Raw genomic sequence first — 13,946 nt, 5'->3', positions numbered from 1 at the left:
GATATTAGACACTTCCTGTTTCTCTGATTTCGCCATGACTTTGTCGCTTCGCCATGGCAGAACCGTTCGAGATATCAAAAATCCCTTCGCAATTTAGCAAGTACAATGTCTCGACATCATGATCACCACGTTTGGTGTCAATCCCATGAATCCCCTAGAAGGAGTATTCAAAAGTTCACCGCATGCATTTTTTAAACAATCCGAAATAGCCGACTTCCTGTTGGGCGGAGCTTAAATGTTAGAGGGCGAAAGTTGTTCGGGTCGATGAGATCTATACGTGTACCAACTCTCGTACATGTGCATACATTTTTGCCCGATCTGTGCCCCAATGTTTGTTTTTGAATTACAGGGGGCGCTACAGAGCTCCCTTGCCACGCCCATATTCCAGCCTTTGCATGAGCCTAGTGGCACGCGACTCTGACGTGTGTGCCAAATTTCAAGACTTTTCGAGTATGTTAAGGCTCCCAAATTAGCACAAGTGTTGAAAAAAATAAAAAAAAAAAAAATAATAAATTCGAGCAAAAACAATAGGGCTTCGCACCTTTCGGTGCAGGCCATTCTGGCCTGCTCCTCGGTGCTCGGGCCCTAATAACTCCTTGAAGAACAATAGGGTCCTCACACCCCGGTGTGCTCGGGCCCTAATAATGCTGAAGGACATATCGTGAAATATATTGTTACTGTGAAATGACTAATTTCGTGAAATGGATTTTTGGTCATACCACCCACACTAAATTTGACCCAACAATGGGTTAAAACAACCCAGCATTTTGGGTTGAAACAACTCAGCATAGGATATATTCAAATTCAACGGATTGGGTTCATCCCTTTATTTTAGATTAATTTTATTTATTTTATTTTTATTTATTTTATCTTTATTTTAGATTCACCTTTGCTTTCTGTGAACATACGCCTAACCAATTTCATGAGATGCAAGAACCTTTTGCTTTTAAAAAAATTATCCAATGTCTACTGCACATGTTGCTATAATAGTAGGGATGCACCGATAGGATTTTTTTGGGCCGATACCGATTTAAAGAGATAACTTCTGGTCGATATCGATGCCGAAACCGATATTAAAACACTTGTATATAATACTATACAGTTGGTCTATTAGCTATTTTATTTCTGCATCAAATTATTTTTTACTGAACATGGATTGGATCTAATTAACATTCAACTGACCAACATAATAAGAGAGGCACAAATTAAGCTAAAACAAATATAATAAGACAGCATGACAACATTCAAAGGTGTTTTTGCTATTCAGCATTTATTTTATTAACAACATTAACTCATTTTTTACATATAATGGATTTCTTTATGCAGTTAAATAATAAACAATCGGTATCGGCCTTTCTCGTGCTATTGCCGATGGTTTCAAATTCATCAAAAATTGGCCGATACATATCGGCGGCCGATACATCGGTGCATCACTAGCTTTTATTATTCTTTTTGGATTTGTGAATGCATTCATAGTTGTAGGCACTTCAAAACTAACTTAAGTCTTTAAAAAAAAATTGGTAACACTTTACTTGAAGGGGCGCCCACAAAACTGACATGACACATTTTTTGCACATTTCATGCACATTTATGACAACTGTCATTCTTTGTTATGACAACTTGATATAAACTAATACACCATAACTTCTCGTGAAAACTTGACACCACCAAGACAACATAACTTGTCATAAATTTTTTGGCATCATAAATGCCACTGAAAATGCTCGGTCTCCTCTGTTCTTATGCCTAGACCCTGGAACATCGAGAAGCATCTGATTGGACGACCTCAATGATCTAGCCTGAGTATGGACATGTAGCATGTAGTCATTAAGTGTTACTGCTAATTGTTAATAAACAGACATGTCAAAAGATTAAATTTAACTTTATGTGTGTGTGTGCACGATACATAAAAAACTGACAACTAACAGAGCTTGTTCTTCCTCCGTTTTTTCTTCTAAGTTAATTAACATTAAATTAACGTTTTTGCAGCAACGCTGCATAACCCACCATTGTACTGTTTTAATTTAATTTTAGGTGAATCTGTCTCCAAAGGCAGAAAAATATAATTTTATCAATTATTATTAATAATATTATTATTGGATAATTTATTTTTTATTATTGAACACCTGGCGGAAACTAAAACAAATTATTTGACGAAGAATATTTATGAAGCTGTTATAAAACTATTTGATAAAGCATTAACACTTAATAATATTTTAATGATAAATTTAATTTGTAGCACTGTAGTTGAGGTCAAGAAAATATTCATGACGCTGTTATAAAACTATTTGACAGAGTATTAACACTTAATGATATTTTAATGACAAATTCAATTTGTATCACCAGTAAAGAGTGGTTTTATTACAGCCAATGTCAAAACCAACCATATAACAGTTTACTGTAATGTTAAAGCTAGGTACAGGTTAAAGCAGCACTTAGACGTTTTTACAACATATATTGTAGTATTGAAACACTTTATATCCAAATGTCAAAAAACTTACTAAAATCAATGAACAGCACTAATAAAGCATCATTCTTACAGATCAGTAACTAAAAAAAGTTGGATTAGGGTTTAGTTACTCTTTAATGACAGTTGTCATATACGTGCCTAAAATCTCCTTTATGTTCATAAAACATGTCATGTAGGGCTGTCACAATGATAAAATAATCATCTCATCGCAATTGTTTGACCTCATCGCGATGATTTCAGATCACCGCGATGATTGCACATCTCTCTAAAAAACACAAGGGGGAGCTGCAGTGCCTGTATGAACGAGACAGTATCAGATTACTTTTAAATATGTTATGTGTATAAATATTTACTGCCAGATAAACCTCGCAAAAGATTTAATTTAAATAATCACAATGTTCTGTGAAAATTATTTTATTATTTTATAAACAAAAAAAGAGAATTTAATGTCAAAGCAATAAACAGACAATTAATCATCATAATTTATTAAACAATTAACCGTCAGCCAAATATCATAATCGTGACAGCCCTAGTGTCATTTCATGATAATAAAGATGTCATGTCAGTCTTATGAACACTCCTTCAAGTAAAGTGTTACCTAAATGTTAATAACATCATAACTAGGGCTCGATATTGAAGAACAATGCGTAAACTATATCATATGCAATTCAATATGCTTTAAGTTAGTAAAAAAATTAATTAATAATTAAACATATTTAAAAAATGAAAACTAAATTACAACAAGAATTAGTTGTGACCGATCATTTGCAGAATAAAAGTCCTTGCCTACACAATACATGTGGGTGCACCGTGCACAATAACTATGTACACACACACGCACGCATGCATAATTAAGAAACATTTGCATGTGTATATACTTATATATAATTTATATTGTATATAAATATTTATTATATAAATATATTTTTTCTTAAAATTATACATGTATGTGTGTGTATTTATATATACATAATTATTATACACAGTACACACATATATTATGTAAACAAAAACGTTTATTCTGCAAATGATTACTCCTGACTAATCGTGAGGCAGCACTACTGGGTTGTATATTCTGTTACCGTGAAATAAAATGTTATTCCGTGTATCCCGTGAAATGTAAATAAGTGGGTGTGGTTAACTCAGCACTCCCGCATGAGTGTGACAGAGAAACAGGAAATTATCCACTCATAACAAATGAACGAGTAATTTCTGTAATTTCATAAAAGCACCACTGAATCCACCACGGTCTCATTTTTTAAAGTATTAAATTCATTAATTTATTGCAAGCCATTGTGATATATGCATTGGGATATGCACATATGCGATTTTTTTATGTCTTGCTTGAATTATCAACAGGTCTCATAATGAGAAATGCATATTATAAATGGGTGTGGTATAAAGACAACATGTAAAACCAATAACAAAACACTTACAAGCTGCACTACATGGCCTGAAAGACACTCAGGATTAATGGCTTTAAAATATACAGTGTGCCATCTTGTAATCTGATATCACACAACCAGTTTTCCTGGAAGTCATAATCAAAACAAGATTAGAAAGTGATGATTTGATTGCGTTAACAATATAATACAAAGGCAGTAAACATAACATCTTTAACAGCCAGCATCAACAGGCTTCAAAGCAAATAGTGGTTCTGTATGCATGGCAGAGCAGTACAGTACAGCGAGGGCTACGCAAAATGCAAAAGATATTAAAAATTGGGTCATGGAGTGTGATCACAAGGCAGCTACAGTACATGTGCGTAAAGGCAGAAATGACAAAGTGTTTTTGAAACACGGAGAAATGTATGTGTCTTTATGTACACAATGTCTCGTATGTCGTCTTAAATGCTTGGGGAGGCATAATGAGACAAAATTACTTTGCTGATGCCTGATATGGGTCAAAACACACAAGCTCCAAATGTCAGATCATATCTTTTAGACTGTAAACATACTTTAAAAGAGTCATCGCACACATTGTGTTTTAAGTCACATTGGCTTTCAGTAAAATGTTTCATTCAGTGCACTCGTAGGTGTAAATGTGGCACAAATTTCCTGCAGGTACTTGGCTGGTAATCAAGATCTGCAGCAATATAAACAACGTCTTTATGCAGGTGTTTAACAACGCCCCTGCTACAGTTGCATTTGTCAAATTAATAGCAGTATTTTTTCATAAGATAAGAGAAAATATGTACAGTTTTCACCTATTTTGACCAATTAATTACAATGACTTTCCAGTCATTACTGGATAAAGTGTACTTTTATAGACAATGCTTAGGTGGATTTACATTTGAGTATCAGATAACAATCCTTGAAATGAATTCATTTATTCGTTTTTGTACAAGACTAAATTAAACATCATTCTCTATGTTAATGCATATTTGTAATATTACAGAAGAGAAATCAAATACTTTTAATTTTTTTAATATCTTTTTTACACGGCTCGTTGGAAGCTAAACATGACGTTTGTTATTATCAGATAACAACCGCTCAAAACTAATAACACACGGTAACCTGGATGCTGCAAATCATTTTGACAGGTACAGTTTAATATTACACAAAAATGCAAAATAAATATGTCTATAAATATATGGCATTATATTTACAAATGGTTAAACCAAATAGTGTGACATTTAAACGTCTTGTCGTGTTTTTCTCGTGGAAGGTCTGCATTCATTAAAAATGAGCTAATAAAATATTTCAAATAAATATTTAAAGGAATATTCCATTTTCTTAAAAGAAAAATCCAGATAATTTACTCACCACCATGTCATCCAAAATGTTGATGTCTTTCTTTGCTCAGTCGAGAAGAAATTATGTTTTTTGAGGAAAACATTGCAGGATTATTCTCATTTTAATGGACTTTAATAGACACCAACAATTAACACTTAAATCAACACGTAACAGTTTTTTTCAACGGAGTTTCAAAGGACTATAAACGATTCCAAACGAGGCATAAGGGTCTTATCTAGCAAAACGATTGTAATTTTTGACAATAAAAATAACAAATATACACTTTTAAAGCACAACTTCTTGTCAAGATCTGGTCGTGATGTGTCAGCGTGACCCCACGCAATATGTCATGACGTCAAGAGGTCACAGAGGACGAACGCGAAACTCCGCCCCAGTGTTTACAAGTGTTGAGAAAGAGGACCGTTCCTACATTGTTGTATGTCAACTGATACTAATTAATGTCTTTGTGTCAGTTTATTGTTTACAATGGTCCGCAAATGTGCGTTTTATATATGTAACACGTGACCTCCCTACGTCACTACGCATTTACGTTAGGTCGCGCTGGACCGGACCTAGACGAGAAATTGTGCTTTAAAAGTGTATATTTGTTATTTTTATTGTCAAAAATGACAACCGTTTTGCTAGATAAGACCCTTATGCCTCGTTTGGGATCGTTTATAGTCCTTTGAAACTCCGTTGAAAAAACTGTTACGTGTTGAGTCAAGTACCAAATGTTGGGCTCTATTAAAGTCCATCAAAATGAGAAAAATCCTGCAATGTTTTCCCCAAAAAACATAATTTCTTCTTGACTGAACAAAGAAAGACATCAACATTTTGGATGACATGGTGGTGAGTAAATTATCTGGATTTTTCTTTTAAGAAAATGGAATATTCCTTTAATGCTCCGTACCTTTATTATGAGTTAAATAGCCACGTAATAAGCAAGCTTATGTTCGCTTTGCGCTGAGTTTTGATCACACAACTTATTTCCGCCATAACCGGCTACCTATACATTAGGGCTGGGCGATAGAGCTAAAATGTTTATCATCGATATAGCATGTTATATCATTCGATAGCGATAATTATTGATATTTTTATGACCCATTTAAAATAAGGACCAGGAGAAAAATCTATTACATTTAAACATTTTTATTTTAAACTTAACCTTCCTCTGATCATAATCCCTTCAGGTATTAAGACAGAAATGTCAACAACCATAGAAAACTTAAATAAATACATTTAAACATGAGTATAAATTTACAATGAACACTTAACAATTATCTTATCTAACATTTAAGGTGCACAATAAGAGAAAATGTAAGAAATTCTTAATAAAGTAAAATAATAAAATAGTGCAAAGTGTTAGATATAAACATAGAAACCTGAGAATTTAGTGCAAGTTTAGTGCTAGGAAGTTCACTAGCCGTTCACCTTCTGGTGAATAAAGTGTTTTAAAATATGTGCAGTGTTTTGTAAACATAAATAAAACTGAGGTAGACTTAGGTAGCCTACATCTATAATATAAAAAACAAACCTGATACAGTACCAGCAACATTGTTTGAAATATAAAACCTGCAGAAATAAAAAAGTAACCTGCAGTGTTTTGTAAACATAAATAAAACTGAGGTAGACTGACTGAGGTACATCTATAATATAAAAAACAAACCTGATACAGTACCAGTAACATTGTTTAAAAAAAAAGCAGAAATATAAAAGGTAACTCTTCAAGTTATTCTTACTGTAACAGGTCAGAGGTTGTTGCGAAGTACTTTGCTGACAATATTTCTTGCTGTACAGATTCTTTGCACATTACATACAGCTTAGGAATGGCAGTCTTAGAAAAGTACTTTCGGCCAGGAAGAACGTAGCGTGGGTCAAGCACGTGTATAAGCTTTTTATAACCTGACTTCTCAACGGTGCTAAACGGAAGCATGTCTTTGGCTATGATATGCCACTGCCTCCGTTATATCTTTGTACCGTTTTGTTTCTTTGTCATAAGGCACTGATGCAGAGTACCTCTCCATGGTCGTCTGCTGCTTGTGCGGTGTTGCAGCTACAGATGTTGTTGGTTGAATACGGCTGTGCTCCAAAGGGTGAGCGCGGCTAAGGTGGTACATCAGGTTCGTGGTATTACCAGACTTGGCTGGGACGACGGTCTTGCATAATTTGCAGACGGCATTGGTCTGACTACGGTCAGACTTATAATATCCAAAAAACTGCCATACTGGCGAGCTGAATTTTCCTCTTTTATTTACAATTTCCTCGCTCTCTGCAGCACTCTGCTTCTCAGTTTTCTGCCGGTTGCTGAAGAGGAATCGAGCACGAGACAACGCAACCAAACTTGATACTGTTACATGATTGGCTGTTAGCGTGTCACTCCCTACGTTGCTAGGTTACCAGAGAGCGAGTGCCTTTGTTAATGCAACGAAACTTGCTTTGCAACCTCCGTTTTCTTCTGACGAAAAAAAAAATTATCGAACGTTTTATCGAACACATTTTTTATTGCTATCGATCACGTGTCTATCGTGATACATATCGTTATCGTTTTATCGCCCAGCCCTACTATACATTATCCCTTACTTGAGCACATAATTGTACATGCTGATGTGCATGCTGAAAACAATGTTATTTTGTGTATTTGGATAATTTGCATGGTCGTAACGCACTTGCATATCGTTAACATGTGCTAATAGACACTTACACAATAAGGAAATGTAAAATCCTGAATTGGATAATTGGTGCTCTTTAACAATGGCATCAGTCTTGCCTTATCAGTTCTCTGACATGCTGTCAATCAACTTCTGGGCCACATTTTGACTGATGGCAGCCCATTCTGGCATACGTTGCATTCACACGGGGCGTAAGCGTTAACTCTTCCCATTCACTTTTAATGGGTGACGTCATGCGTTGCCGAACTGAATTGTGGATCCGTCGGCGCCGCGTCAGTGCCGTTGCTCGCAGTAGAAGTTGAACATTTCTCAACTTTTCAAGCGGCAATGCGTGCGCCAGCCAATCAGATCGCCATATGCAAATAACCTAGACAGAGCCAGCCAATTACGTTTATGGAAGACCGGAGCATTTGTAGCGGCCACTGTGATTGGCTGTTAGCCACACTTCAGGCAAGCCTTCCGTCAAGCGTTAACGCTTACGCCCCTTGTGAATGTACGGATACCTTAATACTTGGAGTTTGACAGAATTTGTGAGGTTTTGTTTGTCCACTTCAGGATTGACCACAAGTTCTCAATTGGATTAAGTCTTGGAAGTTTTCTGGAGTGTATTCCCATCTGGAGTGTTAATTTACCATCAGCGAAACCCTGAACTTTCGGTTGATTAAGCTAAACCTGCATATCCTGATCATGTTGGTTAAGTTAGTTAAATCAACCAGGGGACTACATAAAGACTAGAGCCCGACCGATAAAGGATTTTGAAGGCCGATACCGATACAAATGTTTGTTAGTTTTAAAATCCGATATTCCGATATATCGGCCGATATTTTTTATGTCAAAAACGCGCAACAAAACATCTTATAATTGTTATTCAAGCAATGCATGTCTCGTGACCAACAAACCATGAACTCACTTAACCGTTGTTCTCTCGTCCCGACTCTGGCTGGATCAGCAGGTTGCGTTAAACACGAGTGTTGCCAACAGGGAGTTTGTAGAGTGCCCTCTAGTGGACAAACTATACAACGGCAACACTCATGACATGGTTGAAGGCTGTTTCGTCAGTCAGGCTCTAATAAAGACATTTTTAATTCCAAACATACCTGGGTATGTCACATAACCAGCCTTCTGGAATACCCCCCCATCCAAAATTTCAATGTTTTTTCCCACGAGCCACTTAGTTATCACTTTTGCCTTATGCCAAGGTACTCTATCATGCCGGAAATGGAACTGTTTATCACTAAACTGTTTTTGGATGATGTTGTTTTGTACCATTCTTTATACATGGCTGTGTTCTTAGGTAAAATTGTGAGTGAACCCACTACCTTGGCTGAGAAGCAGCCCAACAAATGAATGGCCTCAGGATGCTTTACTATTGACATGACACAGGACTGATGGTAGTGCTTGCCTTTTCATCAAAGAAAATGACTTTATCCCCATCCTCAGCAGTCCAATCCCTGTTCCTTTTGCAGAATTTGCAGCTAAATCCACTTTAGGAGACAGTCCTGGCACTTGCTGGACTTTCTTGCGTGCCCTGAAGCTTTCTTCACAACAATTGAACATCTCTCTTTGCAGTTCGATAAATGTTTGATTTAGGTGCAATCTTACTACATCCTTGCCTGTGAATCCCTTTTTGTGTAAAACAATGAAGACTGCACATGTTTCCTTGCAGGTAACAATGGTTAACAGTGGAAGAAAAATGATTTCAAGCAATTCAATCAGCATGGCAGAGTGATCTCCAGCCTTGTCCTCGTTAACACTCTCTCCAATGTTAACCAGAGAATCATTGATGTCAGCTGTGGCAGGGCTGAAATAGAGGGTATGCATTGACCTCACTTTCCACGGGACCATGCGAGAGCTCGCCCGGTTGAGTGGCAAAACGTGCAACAAAATGCTGTGTTTTTTGGCAGTCTGTAAAACGATAGCTCAGAATTCTTGTTAATCTGTTAGTACTGTATATCGCACAACAGCTTTTTCCCATTTCAAAGCGTTTTCACCGTGTTTTCGCCAATGTCACACAGTACTCAAATGCTGTTGCTCTGTCTTTTGCCACTCAGTGGGCGTAACTGCAGTCCCTCTCGCCGACGGTGACGTCATGTGCATACCCTCTATTCAGTGGAAATGTTTTTTTGGGAGGATTAGGGGCCTGTTTACCAGAGAACGTTCAAGGGTGAAAACTTAAAAAATATTTGATCGGATGTGCCTTTCGTTTACACAGTGACAGCGTTTTGGGGCTTAAACGTTCCCGTCTAATGAGTAAAAACCCAAAAGTCTGCTCACGATGGCTCTCGTCGCGTATGCGTTTACGTCACAGGAATGCGCCAGTTCAAGAAAATAATTTTATGATTTTATGTACCAATTCAGATGGGATTTAAATTCTCAAGCTGTTCCAGAGATGGGAGTGTCTGTTTCATGCATTTGGGCGTTGCAGAAGATCGCGTGCTCTGGATACGCGTGTTTGTAAGGTTTGATATTTTGCATTAAATGTAAAATGATTACAGAACATGTAATTTATTAATTTAATTTTAACAAATCAAGAACTTTTCCTACTAAAGTAGCTTTCGTCTTTTATATAACTAGCTGCTTATAGACGGTTTCAGCAGTAACAACATAAACAAGCGGCTGTCATGGTCCGCACGTAACTTCCGGTAAACTCAGCTAAGAATTAATAACAACAAAGTTCTTTAAACGTTGTTTATTTATATAAAAAAACAACAACACATAGATTACCTAGGAAACCAAAACATTCGTTATTTTCGACAAAGCATTTGTTCAAGAGATCAGTTTAGCAACTAATCAGACCATTAAAAAAACGAAACCGGAAGTAAAGTTCGGATCCAGACGTGTATCGCGTAAGCGCAGGTGCGTCCGATGAAACCGTCTATAATAAACCCAACGAAATGAAGAAATAATCATTAATAACAATGTATTATTATTATTATTAACACCATTCCGGAGTTGAACAAAATAAGGTTTCTTACCTTATACTGATATTACAGTGGCCAGTCTTAACAGTGTTTGATATTAAACTCGTCTTGATTTAATTATTTTATTACGCCGAATGAAAAAAACATCCATATCTGAATGAATGGGACTCTGAATGAATGGGTACCATATACGCGCGTCGTAAGACCTTACGGCAGATCACGTTGGCCAAAACACGAAAAGAACAGCGTTTTCAAAAGATATCGTGAGCAAACACAGACATTTGCATCCGGACAGGATTAAATTTCTCAGAGGACCTTTGAGTTCGGCAAAAAACAGTAGGTAAATTGCTCTGAAATTTTTAGAGAGGTCGTCAGAAAAAAACACAAACATGGCCGATTCGGACAGGATTAAAAACACAGAGGACCTCTGAGAAGCATGATTTACTCAGAGGTCCCCCTGTAAAACTAATCCTGTCCGAATAGGGCTTTAGTTTCACCCCATCGGTTTGGGGCGTTCCAAGCGTAGCTTTGTCATACAGTACATCAACCAGTCTGCACAGCACTGCATCAAGACAAACAAACTCACATATGCGCGCCTTTAGGTGGTTTGTGAGTCTGGTTTACATGCATGCTTGTGTGAAGCACGGGCTCTGACTGAAGATGCTTTGCCAAACCAACTATGTAAAAGACAAAAGTCAGGAGGTTTGTTTTTTCGAAACACCAAGGAATTTTAAAGGCAGCAAGTTTTACATAACTTTAATGTTATAGTATCCACTTCAACTTCAGGGAGCAAAGGTTGCTGTGGAGTTTAGTTATTAATAATAAATATGTATTAAATGCTCCCACTAATTATTCTATCATTTTAGTGTGCCATATATTATCACCATTCGTATACCGGTATACAAATGAAGAGTTTCGTTGCAAAACAAGATAACTCAGTTTTTTTATCTTTCAGAAATCTCGTTTTTTGGTTGTGGATTCCAATTAATATCAATTCAACTGCAGTTGGTTTGTTTTGATTTAAACCTTCATAACTTAAAAAATACAGCTAAGTAGCACCATAAAACAAAATAATAAACATGTTTTGACAAAAAATGTAAAAACTGAGTTATCTCGTTTTGCAACGAAACTATTCAAATATATACAGAGCACTATGTTTAGAATATAATTTTTTTTACTCTTAAAATGCAGCACATAAATATTCACCTATTAAAGTCAAGTGACTAAATTTGTTCAGTCCAATGGTTTACTTTAGAAAATGATGATAAAAATGTTTAACAACAATAATAGTACATTCTTCATTTTCACAATAAGCATGCGATTAATCATGATTAATTACACAAAAAGGGTGTGGTTAATCCGATTAATCATGTTTATGGATTGACAGTCCTATCCTAGTTAAAACAGGACAATAAATTTTTCGAAGTAACTTACATTTTGAAGTAACATACATTTTAATTTATTCTTTATTTAAGTACAGTTTTTTAACATTTAAGTACAGTGCAATTTTTATTTAACCTTTGGGTACATTTTTGTGTTAACGCTTTACAGTACGGTTGTATTAGTAAACATTAATAAATGCATTAACTAACATGAACAAATTGTTCATAAAAATTGTTCAAAAATTATTATTATTATTATTATTATTATTATTGATGAACACAAAAGAAGATAATGTAAATGATGTTAAGCACACAGCTGAAGGTATAGATTGACTTCCATAGTAAGAAAACAAATATTATGAAAGTATTGTGATAAATTATGAAGAAGATATTTTGATAAATGACACACAGATGAATTCAATCGTAAATAAATTAATGTTAACAGTTTAAACGTTTGATTTTAATAATGTATTAGTTATTCAATAATGTAATAATGTATAAGTAAATGCTAAAATTAATATAAACTAAGATTAACGAATACATAAGTATTGTTCATTCACAGTTTATATTAGCTAATGCATTAACTAATTGTTAGTAAATACAATCTTATTGTAAAATGTTACCAATAAAGTTTAGCTCACACCTATTTAATGTAAGAAAATCTGTGCAGAAAAAAAATGTCTCACAATTGTAAAAATTGCCATAGCCACTTTATCTTGAGCTGTAACAAACGTTGTCTTTTTTCTTATGATAATCAACAGTTTTGACATTTTGGACTTTTGTTTTGGATTGTTCACGGTTTCGTTTTTGGTTAAACGGCTTCACGGTGTTGTTTATCATGTGAACGCATACCTGGGCTTGAAAATGTGTAAGCTATTTTTCTGAATATTTTGGTATACGAAAGCAGCAGGATCTGTTATGTATCTTTCAACTCGGGTAATGTTAACGTTAAAAAGTGACTGCCTAAAAACAAATTCATCACACCGCTCTGCTGCGTCATTTCCTCACGTGCTCGCGAGAGCTACTGTTTGTATTTTTTTAACACGTCAGGTGGCAAACTACATGTCAAAACAACACCGGTAATTAAAAAAACCCAAACCTAAACACACACCCACATCCCCCCCCACACATACAAACAAATCACAACAAAGTGAACAACGTTAATGCGCAAGATTGCCATTTTAACGTAAAAACAACGTAAAAGCTATGCGTAGGCATAAAGTGGGTGCCAACCAACCCATTCCAAAACAAACTCAAATCCAATACAAACGTTACGTTAAATGAACCAAAAATAAAACTAACTAAAGACAAACCACTCCCCAAAACACTAAACTGCTAAGCTAGAAGGACACAGCGAGCTGATTAAACTTATCATTAATAGTCAGGACATATATGTGATATAATTCATCATACATAGCACTCACTGTTTGACTCTTGGTCCTTGCCATGGACGTTTACAGGCAGATGTGTCAGTAATGTTGACATTACAGTGCTGTAGTAAACGACCGTTGCTGCCTCGCTCCTGCCAGCTCTGACGTCACACAACAACAACGTCTCATGCAGTGTTTTGATGACACGTGTAGTACTTACCCCATGACAGCAGAGGGAAGTATAAACACATGTAGTACATACTCCTAACAGCAGAGAGCAGTACAAACAAGTATAGTACATACTCCTGACAACAGAGGGCGGTATAAACACGTGTAGTACATACTTTTGACAGCAGAGGAGAGTACAGCACAGGGAATCAAATGTGATTCAGTTACAGT

At 35.9% G+C, this 13,946-nt stretch overlaps 1 protein-coding gene across 1 annotated transcript in view; it reads right to left on the bottom strand.

Annotated features, from left to right (window-relative positions):
- Positions 1-13,758, bottom strand: part of pdpk1a (3-phosphoinositide dependent protein kinase 1a) — a 30,348-nt gene extending 16,590 nt beyond the window's left edge. Inside the window, exon 1 of the mRNA XM_073857023.1 lies at positions 13,602-13,758. Coding sequence (XP_073713124.1) covers positions 13,602-13,625 — 24 coding nt within the window. The 5' untranslated portion in view covers positions 13,626-13,758. The remainder of the gene's footprint in view (positions 1-13,601) is intronic.
- Positions 13,759-13,946: the final 188 nt, after the last annotated feature.

Source organism: Misgurnus anguillicaudatus, chromosome 19 (genome assembly GCF_027580225.2).
Source record: "Misgurnus anguillicaudatus chromosome 19, ASM2758022v2, whole genome shotgun sequence".
NCBI classification, from domain to species: Eukaryota; Metazoa; Chordata; class Actinopteri; order Cypriniformes; family Cobitidae; genus Misgurnus; species Misgurnus anguillicaudatus.
This window is presented reverse-complemented; position numbering and strand designations above follow the sequence as displayed.